This window comes from Neolamprologus multifasciatus, chromosome 11 (assembly GCF_963576455.1).
Source record: "Neolamprologus multifasciatus chromosome 11, fNeoMul1.2, whole genome shotgun sequence".
Classification (NCBI taxonomy): Eukaryota; Metazoa; Chordata; class Actinopteri; order Cichliformes; family Cichlidae; genus Neolamprologus; species Neolamprologus multifasciatus.
In genome coordinates this window covers 32060347-32070905 of record NC_140449.1, presented here as the reverse complement: position 1 = coordinate 32070905, position 10559 = coordinate 32060347, and the positions used below count along the sequence as shown (strand labels likewise).

At 40.6% G+C, this 10559-nt stretch overlaps 1 protein-coding gene and 1 long non-coding RNA gene across 3 annotated transcripts in view; both read right to left on the bottom strand.

Annotated features, from left to right (window-relative positions):
• Window positions 1–408: 408 nt before the first annotated feature.
• Window positions 409–10559, bottom strand: part of znf385d (zinc finger protein 385D) — a 102528-nt gene continuing 92377 nt past the window's right edge. The window contains exons 6-8 of one of the 2 annotated variants that reach the window (XM_085178308.1): window positions 9927–10108; window positions 6418–6519; window positions 409–1490 (exon numbers count right to left, since the gene is read on the bottom strand). In XM_085178308.1, the coding sequence (XP_085034434.1) occupies window positions 1239–1490; window positions 6418–6519; window positions 9927–10108 (536 nt within the window). In that variant the 3' untranslated portion in view covers window positions 409–1238. Of the gene's footprint in view, window positions 1491–6417; window positions 7389–7434; window positions 10109–10559 lie in introns of those variants that run through there. The other variant, XR_014876961.1, reaches the window with a different exon arrangement.
• On the bottom strand, window positions 2209–5197 carry LOC146509030 (uncharacterized). The gene is made up of 2 exons (XR_014876974.1): window positions 4324–5197; window positions 2209–4292 (listed from the first exon to the last, which is right to left on the bottom strand). It is a non-coding gene; the product is annotated as an uncharacterized LOC146509030 (long non-coding RNA).

Sequence of the window (10559 nt, the reverse complement as noted above, 5' to 3'; positions counted from 1 at the left end):
CATGCGCATAAACTGCAAGTCTCTTTCAGGACCGCGCCCGCTGGCTCTAGCACCACCCGTCTCACCCGCCTGCTTTTTATTAAAAATGAATTAAATGCTCGTGACACATGCATGTGAGAATCCCATTATGCTCGTATGCGTGTGGAAGGCCTGGAAGGTCTCAGAACAGAGCCATAGCAGCACATATAAATTATTGCACATGGAAATAATAATCTTTTCACTTTAGTGGTGTTCTTTAGAAATGTTTGAAAACTGGATGAATATTATTGAAATTACACAGCCGGTTGATCAAATATTGTTAAAAACGATTCAGAACTTGCTGATGTAACTCAATGTTGTAAGCTCACATGAATACCACGACTGTAACACGTGGGATTTTATCCAATGAATCGGTCACGGCCACCAGCATTAACAAATTAGGGCTCTTTTATTTGAAACTGTTCACCTTTTACACATTGACAGTTAACACAGACAAGCCTTTGTGGTCCCTCTGGCCCGAGACATGGTCAGTGACAGCGTGTGCTGGATATCGACTGGGATGGCTTATGGTGGATGGAAAGCTTTCTCTCTCTCTCACACACACACACACACACACACACACACACTTATGCAAGAACGGATACAAAAAAAACACACAGTACAACATATACTAACCATCTAACATAGTCTAACCATCTAATGTAGACATCAACGGAGGAGGGGCTTAAAGTGCATACAGGAACAGAGGAGGGCTTTGCTCACTCTTACAATTTGTAACAACCTTTTAAATTATGAGTGACAATAATCCTCCACCAAAGCAGTGATCTAAGTGCCACGCTGCATCTTTACAGAAAGCATGTCCCCACCATATTTTAGCTCAAACGGCGCCTCGCTTCATGAAATAATGACACTGCATAGTTCACGGGGTTAGTCTTACATATTATTGCGGTACAATGTAGGTTCAAGTCCGGGGTCTAGGCATGAGCCGTGGGCAGCAGGATGGCACAGAAAGCATGTAAAGTCCAGTGAGATTAGAGAAATAAATCCAGCATGAGAAAGCACCCGATGCTCTGAATGGAGGTTAATCCACATGAGGAGAGGCGAGAAACAGTACAGGTCCGATGATGACACGATGATGTTCAGTATTCGGGATGCATAGAAGGAGTACGTTTGCCGAAAGCACTCCCGGTCTGGTCTGGGTGACCCGTACGGTCAGTTCCTTGAGCAGAGGCAGAGTAGCTCCAGCTGGGTCGAACGGGTCAATAGGGGGCAAATAGGACTTGTGGATGGGAGGTCCTGACAGGCCCGGGGGCTGGGCGGAGCAGTGCAGCAGGCAGGGTTTGTGTCTGAAAGAGCGCAGGGGTCGGGGTGTGATTAGTGGCGCTGTTCGTGCGGTGCGTGAAAGAGTTGCCGATGGCTGCGGCGGCTGCTGCCACTGCCGCCAGGTGAGCAGGTATGATCTGTGTGGTCAGAGGGTGACACTGGCGCTCCTTCCCCAAAATCAATTTTATCTGGTGGACACAGGGGAAAAGACAGTTAATACAGCCTTATATGTGCACAGGATAGAGAGAGCGAGGGAACGGTGCAATCATCTCTGCAAAGCTGTCACACAAAGGAAACGTTTACTCCTAGTATGTTACGTTTTCACGGCGATACAAGAATGTAATATTCTTTCATTTTAAAAAAACAAGATGGCTTTTGGTTATTGAATGTGATCTAAAGTTAGAGCAAATAGGTGTCCAGGACAGGAGCATCAATCTAAGTCTTGCTGTTTGTAAATTAGACAAACTACCAATCCTGCTCGGTCTGCTCGGACCGACATTTTACAACGTTCAAACATTTTATTCTACTGCTGGATAATTAAAATACGTCCTGCATACCACATCAGAAACTCTTTGTATTTGTTCACTGAACATATTAAATTTACTTTTTCCTGATTAAGTTTGTCTGTTTTTGTTTACAGGTTGGTTGTGAGACCAGAGGCCTTTATTATGAAACAGGATTTTATCTTCTCCAGGTAACTTCAGGGTTAATTTCCTGTAATAGAAGGGGGTTCCAGCCCCAAGTTACCTTCCAGATTAGTGATCAATAGATATGAAATCATGACCTATTGACTAATCAGTTCTCAGATCTCTGCATGGATAGTGGATGTTTTTTCCCAGATGAAAAAAAGTACAAATTTATTCCTTGATATTTTTTCCTCTGTTGGCTGGAAACTATTTTATGTTGGATAAGCATGAACGTGATGCTAAAGCCGGACATCTATTTACACCTCCTGAATTTGCACATTGACTAAAGTCTAATTATATAATGAAATATTCAATATTAATTCATCAGATTCTCCCAAAGTTTAATGATAGGGTTGTGATATTGATAACTTCCACATTCTGCATTTATGCTGGATTTCTTTTGTGGCTTAGAAGAGGGTAAACGTTATTAAGCTAATAGAGCTCCTCCAGTATCACTGACCGAACTGTTTAAAGGTCTCACACATTCATACAGCAATAGGCTAAATAAACTAAATGTGCAGTGCTTTTCCTCTCACACGCTCACAGCGCTGTTCTCTCTACAGCCGCTGTGCTACTTCCAGTCTGTATCCTGTGTTTAAGCTCTTTATATTTTTCTAATATTCCAGTTTTATCTTCCTTTGTAAAATCCGCTGCTCTGCTGCAAGGAGGCAGAGCTGCAGTGGCTGGAGTCGAAGATGCTAAGATTCTAGTTTGAACGACGAGGAGAGACAGGATTGTCAGAAATGAGAGTATCAGAGGGGCAGCTCAGGTCGAGCGGTTTGCATTTAAAGTTAGAGAGGCAAAGCTGAGATGGTCTGAACAGATACTGAGCAGGGAGAGCGGGTATGTTGGGCAAAGGACATTAATTATGGAGCAAGGAAGGGTCACGGAGCTACAGCGATGGAGAACAAGCAGAGGGGCAGGCAACAAAAAGAGAGGGTGAGACGGAGGCAGATGATGTGCTGTGGTGTCTGCAACATACTCAAACTGTAGTAAATAAAATGCATAAAAGCAGAAAACTGACAGCATTGCTAAGGCTGTGAGGTGAGGCTTCAATGGGGCATCAAACAGGTGTCGGAAATCAGCTGCTAATTGAAACAGTTTTGGCATTTGCCACAGCTGAGATGAGAGTGTGTCCAATATTGTTGAGCCGCGTTATCATCAACTCAACTTACTAACCAGTTCTGCAGAACTAATAATGAGAATAATTCAGTGGCAGTGTTTCGTATAGTCGCGATTATGTCCAAAAATGAGATAACTGCTTTAATAATATACTCTCACAGTTTTAACAGAGAAGGAAAATGGGGGGACAGGGACGCAAACAGTGCCTAACCTCCAAGAAAAGCCTAAAAAAAGGGTTTAAAGGTCACCAAAGTTATCTGGCTTAATCTTCTGTATCAGTATTCTCATGGCAGCACTTGTCATGGATTATCAATCACTGATTCAGGCACCGAAGCCCTGTGGGATGCATTCTTTACTCTGTGCTCATCAGAGAAGCTCCTCTCCGTTAACTCAGTCAATGATGGGTTTCAGAAAAAGTCATTTCCCCCACACTGGTAACCCCCACGCTTCGTCTCAGCAAACAGTGGGTGTGATGAATGCGCTTTTCTGCTGCCTCTTTTGTAAGATGAAAAGTTACCAGTGTCCTTTATCTTCCCCACTTTGATTCCATATGGCTCGTTATTGCGTGCTGCTAATCGTGTGTCATATGACACTCAAAAATCCTTTAGCAGTTGTCTCAACTCGCCGGGAGTGCGAGAGAGATCGAGTTTCCGACAAAATGCCAGAAAGTTAAACAATGACCTCAAGAAAGTATGTGAAAGTTTTCTTTTCAGTGCATTTCTCTTACTCTGCGGTTTGTCAGCTTGCCCGACTCTAATATGAACTGCTGTGATGCTGAAGACCACAGTCTGGGGCACTCCAAATAAGTTAAAACTGACATTTACAATCAAGTCTAAACAGCGTTCAACGCGAGCCTGCCTTCCACCTCCAGCACGCTGGCTCAGAAAAGCCTTCAGCCGTGCCATTTTTGTCAATAAAATATCAAGTTTTCAAATTAAATGGCATCGCACACTGTCACAGGTTTTTAATAAAAGCTGGATAACGGGTGATCCTGTTATGAGAGCTGACATTTTACTGAAACAGGAACCGTCGAGTGGACTGAGCATGCTTAATCAAAAACACTTTAGTAGAGATGCGCAGGATTTTGTGCTGACAAACAAAGAAATTCTGTGTTGGTTTGTTTTCTGTTCTTTCCCACAAAAGCAAAGTACGACAACAAGAAGCTGCAGCACCTGGAAGAGGCTAGAAAAGGAGAGAAAGACAAAGGATCTACAAAGTGCTGCTGGTGGGTTGATGAGTCGGTCTTCCAGGAGCCCGTTAGCTGTGAGTCACTTTGCCTGTTGTGTTGATACCGATGGCCTCTATACAAAGCAGGATCAACATACCCTGAGGGGTTAGTTGGAGATTAATGGGGTAGTAAGGTGTGCTGAGCCTAAAGCCGGAGATTTCACGATAACAGCTTTATTTATTTGCCTGGCTAGGTTGCCATGGTGACCTATGTTAAGCATGTGACATGGTCAAGAGCGGGTTCTGCTCATAGTTTTGTGCGATATGTTTTTTTATTTTTTTATTTTACAGGGAGCTTGATGGGCTGCCCGTGAGTAACGCTGCTAAATAAAGCCATGCAGTAAAATCCGAGCAGCACAAACTGTCAGGAATTCGCATGCATTCGGTTGGTGATGCAGAAAATTCCCAATCTGCTGCCACGTCTGTTCTATGCTGCTGAAGTCGCAGCCACCGGAGCACAGATTAGAAAAATCAATTAGTCTATTATTTGTTGCAGAGAACATTCAGTCAATAACATTTGTTTCACTTTAATCTTGTGAAAAACTAGATGAAGTGTTTTGACGCCTTTGTCATTGGGCTAAAGGAGTGCGTCACTGTGTATGTTTCACACCTTTAATATGCAGCTATCATGTATCAGAAATAAACAGCAGCACTGACAGTGTTAAAATCCATATATTAACTTGTGAATTCACAGGATTAACCACTTTCTGCCAGCACGACTCGATTGCCTTCTTTTTATTCATATATTCTTTACCCCTTTCTCTCTCTCTCTCTCTATATCTAGATATCTCTATATCTAGATATCTCTATATCTCTATATCTAGATATCTCTATATCTCTATATCTAGATATCTCTATATCTCTATATCTAGATATCTCTATATCTCTATATCTCTCTATATCTAGATATCTCTATATCTCTATATCTCTCTATATCTAGATATCTCTATATCTCTATATCTAGATATCTCTATATATCTATATCTCTATATCTATATCTAGATATCTCTATATCTATATCTATATCTCTATATCTCTATATCTAGATATAGATATATCTATATCTCTATATACCTATATCTCTATATCTAGATATAGAGATATCTATATCTCTATATCTAGATCTCTATATCTAGATATATCTATATCTATCTAGATATATCTATCTATATAGATATATCTAGATATATAGAGATATATATAGATATATATATATATAGATATAAAGATCTGCATCACTTGTTCCTCTATGACCAAAGCAAGCAACACTTCAGTCCATTTTTACAGAGACTGAAATGACACCTTTTTTAAGGTGGATTAACAAAGCAAGCTGATAACCGCTGTTGTGGTAACCATAATCTCAAACTGGGTTGTTAACACAAAGCTCCGTCGGTCAGGGTCACATGTGTCAGTCTATAAGCTGAGCTTTGATTGCTGCAACCTGCCATTGTTATGCTTGGTAGTAATGTGCTGTGTAAACACCTAAATCGATACAAAATAATGAATGGCACACAGATATTCCATAAAACACATGTAATACATAAAAGTCTGTTAACGTCAAGGCAGAAACCTGCGTCTGCTCGTAGAAGACTTCCTTAATTTGTATTCCAGTAATTTCAGGTGCAGTAAGTGTTATTCACCATTTATCAGCTGTAAGTCTTATCAGTCAGTAACACCACCACAGAGTAGCATTACGAGACAAACATGTAAAGCATGTTAGATCAGTTAGTTACAGTTACTTCTTTTCTGCTCTGACCATTAACCAGAATCAGTTCATACCGAGATTTGTTTGGGTTAAAATGATAAAAGTTCCTCTAACCTGGAGCACAATTGGAGAAAAACTGATATGTTATCACATGATTAGTGTTTTACTGTGAATATAAATTAGAAATCCCCACAAAGAAAAGAATGGCATACGCTGTAAGTTATATTTCCTAAAATTAGGATCGGCCCAGAAAATTGAAATTGGCGTATCTCTGCTAAAAAAAACCCAGGGCTAAATCTGGCTAAATCCTGCTTTGTGACGCAGCAGTCTGGACCCGTGTTGCTGATAAGATAACCGAGGTGTGCAGTGACTCACCGGCTGCTTGGTCTGGCCTTTCTGTGGTTTGCTGTAGGGGCTATATTTCGGTTTGGCTGGTTTACCTGCTGCTCGGTCTTTATGACGCCGGCTGCTGATGTGCTGGAAATGAGAGACAGATTCAAAACGAGTCACACTTTTAATGTTGTCCTTTTACTGCGGTTCTTCCAATATTAAAATGACTATTATGTCATTTGTTTTTCTGACTTAATCATTAAACCACCTCCAACACAGAGCAGGGAGTCCTCTTCATGCTCTGCTGAAAAATATCCACATTCAGTTTCATAACAATCTGTCTGAGACAGCCTCTTACCCTAAAACGGCAGTACTGCAGCAATAAAATGTGCAAATGTGGTAAAGTGTTTTGAATGTGTGCACCAATCTGTTAACGTGAATACATTTTGTACTTGTACAAAAGCAGTCAAATGAAAATAGATTGGGAGGCATCACTGAGATGGAAATGTACATTTATTTTTTTTCTTCTTAACCCTGTAAAGTCTGAACAAGGAAATAGTTTCCAGAAAATTCACATTTTTAACACTGGTGTGTTTATTGAACCTCCGGACAAATGTAAAAATCTAAAAACTGAACATGAATTTGCATATATGCATTTTAATCTGTGTCATTTTCCTATTTATTGCTCAAACAAAAGGTTTTAAATCACACTAATGAGATAAACAAAAATCACGTTTAAACGTTTCTGATGTGTGCTCAGAGTCGAGCAGACATTTGAAGGTTTCTTTACACCTAAACAAACCAGACAACGCACACACAGTGCAGATTCAGAATAGGCACACAGTTGCAAATGATACTGCCACACTAATACCCCCATAAACGGGCCACTGCACAGAAAAACCAGAAAAATTGAGCTCTTTTCATCATCGTCACCTCTGTTTTTTTCCACATCCTTTTCATGAACTGAGGAGTGAACACGGGGAACAGAAAAGGAGGTACAATAACCAAAAATATACCTCTTGACTTATGGCAAAAGATCTTACAGCTTTATGGTTTTCACACCTGTGGTGAAAATGTCTGCAAGTTACACTGCAGAGCTTTTTACTAAATGCCACAGTATATCCCATTAAATACAATTCATTTTGAAACGCTCGGAGCATCGGGCCAGATCTGAATAAACCAATAAAATAGAAGACAGAGAATTACAGTCTGACCTAAAGCCAGCAAATTCAGAGTGGGTACACGCTGACAACAAAAGGAAAATTTCTGGCTGTGTCTAAATTTCACAAGTCCTTGCAGCGGGCTTAACAATCACACTTTTATTCTGCTTTCAGCTCTAACTAAAATGTGTCATGCTGGATTCTTTTCACAGAGAATTGCTGCTGTTCAGAAGTACTCAGCAAAAGTCCTCGCATGAAAAATTCATACGAATCCCGTCTGTCTTCGGGGAGAAAACTCGAGGTTAGCTCAGACTAAACAGAGTGGTCTTCAGCTACTGTACAAGTCGTTCCCCCACATGACAGGATGATCAGCACTACAAGAAAAGAAGATTTGCACAGTGTCCGCACGAAGCTATTTCAGTCACAGTTACATCTTTGTCACCTCTTATCGTACCTCACTTAATCTAAAATTAAAACAGGCAACTCCTTGACTGCACACTTTTTTTAAAGGATTTCTGCATTCATAAAGACCTCAGACAGATATCCAACAGGAATAAAAGTAAAACTCATTACTAGTTGCTCTTTAAATCCAGTCTGGCTCGTACGTGACTTTAAATAAATTCGTTTTCAAAGAGGAACAAAATACCATTTTTCAGATTCAGACATTCAAACATCACCAAAGAATCTAAAATAATCCTCAACTGAAAGAAACATCCATAAGCGGCAGGTTCATATCTCGAGGCGAGGATGAATTTGCTCTCCCAGCAGCTGCAGGTAAATGCAAGTTTTATAGTAATACTTTTAAAATAATAATGTAGTGTACTGTGCTTTCCTGCCTTCCTGCATTCTCAGATAGCACCGAAAAACAGACACTCACACCTGCGGCCAAGTTAAAGATCACCAATTAACCAAACAAGGACTTATTTAATATATTCAGGTTTAAGATTGGTAGGCACATTCTGCTTGTTGAACCAGTGCTCCCTGCGTTGGTTGGGGTATGTTTGTCACATGGAGGATAAGAGGCTAGCTAGCTAGCTCAGAGCACCAGAAAAGTCAGTCATCCCACACTATGTTTTAAGAAGGACAAAGGAAAAGCTCTTGTGCTGCCTGGCGATCTTTGGAGAGGTCAGGTCACTGCAGAGAGGACGCGCCCTGCGGCAACCACCGAAACCAGGACCTCCCAATTGATTTGCACCAACTGTAACACAGACTTCATGCGTCAGCCTGCAGTTTCTCCCTCTCATACTGTGTTTATGAGATGTGTTTGTACTGTGTTTGTTTCCCGTCCTTGGTATTCATGTCTCCTTTGGTTAGTTCCTGTTTTCCTTCATGTCCTGCATCACTTTTGCTTCCTTTCTGTCTTCCCCTGATTCCCTGACTGTTTTGTCCTGTTGTTAATTGTGTTCACCTGTTTCCCTCTCCCTCCTGTTTCTCATAAGTAATCAGTCTGCTGTGCTCTGTATGTAAAGCCTTGTTTCCTTTTGTCCTTGTCGAGCTGTCTGCGAATGCTTCTCCATGCTACCTTGCTTACTATTTATAATCTGAGTTCTTGTGTTTATCTTCCAGGATTTTCTGCTCTTCTGTTGTGTCTTTGACCTTTTGTCAGCTGAAAGTAGTTTGTTTTTTGTTAGCGTTATCTGCATTCTGTGTTTCAGATCTTCAACAGTCTATACGACACTGTAGGCACAAACTACGCACAACAAACTGATGAGGAGATTCAAACCACTGACACTAACCACAATACCACTGTGGTACCCTTAGTGAAAGGCAGTCATAGAAAAATTGCACTTACAAGTTCTAATGTTTGTGTCAGTTTTCCAGTCTAGCCATCCTCCTTTCCCCTAAACTGTGAAATGACTCATTTGAATACACATTTATTCAATCAAACATATTGTTTTTACTTTAACTTATTATATATCCTCCCCCAGTCTGATCTAATAAAGTCACAATGGCATCAAACAAAGTGGTAAACCTCCAAACAGACTTTTTTTTTAATAATAGCAATGTAAATATGAAGCTAAGTTTCATTTAGCTATTATATGTCATGCACTGGGTTTTATTTCCATTTCCAAATGCAGGGAATGTGGTTGACAGATATGGAAATAAAATCAATCCTTTCACAAATTAGAATATTTCTAGACTTCTCCCTAAAAACCCAAATGATTCACTGAATAATAAAAAAAGACGTTGATGATTTTTAATTTTCTTTGATATTTATACTGCACGATGAATATGAATAAAATGCCATATTATTACAAAAATTTTGATTTTATGTCAGTCTAATCCATAACCGGCTTTGCTTGTTTAATAAGATCTTGTGATCAATTTTACACAGAAATCCATTTTCCAGTTTACTGCTGAGCGAATGTCTCGGGCTCCGTTTATATCTCTCACCTGTTTTAGCTGAGTCTCTGAGTTGACGTGCACGTCACATGTCTCACAGTAAAACGTTTTGTTCTGCAGGCCTGTGGATGATTTGGAGGATGTAGCCAGTTTGCTTTTGACTCCTGCTCGAGGAAAAGACTTGATGGATCCCACGCCGCTCCTGGCCTCGAGCATCGTCTTGTGCTTCGTACCTGCAGGTTCAAACAGGAAGCAGTTTGGTCAGCACATGAATCTGACTCAACAGAGGCCACCTGAGGGAAAGGGGTCAACTTTTATATTATCCTTATGTCACAGATCAAAGTAAGTGAACAGTCCTATTAAACTCACTGAAAGTTGACCTTTTGACCAAATACTCCTCAGGGCTAGAGAGTAAGGGCCCGGTTGTAGGTCACTCCCTGGAACGATACCTCCCCGAGCACTTAGCTACTGGTTCAACCAAAAACTCTTCTGAACTTGTTTCAGTTTCACTCAAACAGAAGCTCAAGTCACCAACACAGATGTCACTAATATGGGGCACTTATGCAGTAATTTAGCACGTTAAGCTGCTCATTATTCAGCAGGAAATCACTACATTTCAAATTGAAATGATTTTTGGGCAAACTTCAAGCAAATGATGCAACTGCTATTTGAAAGCCATTCATT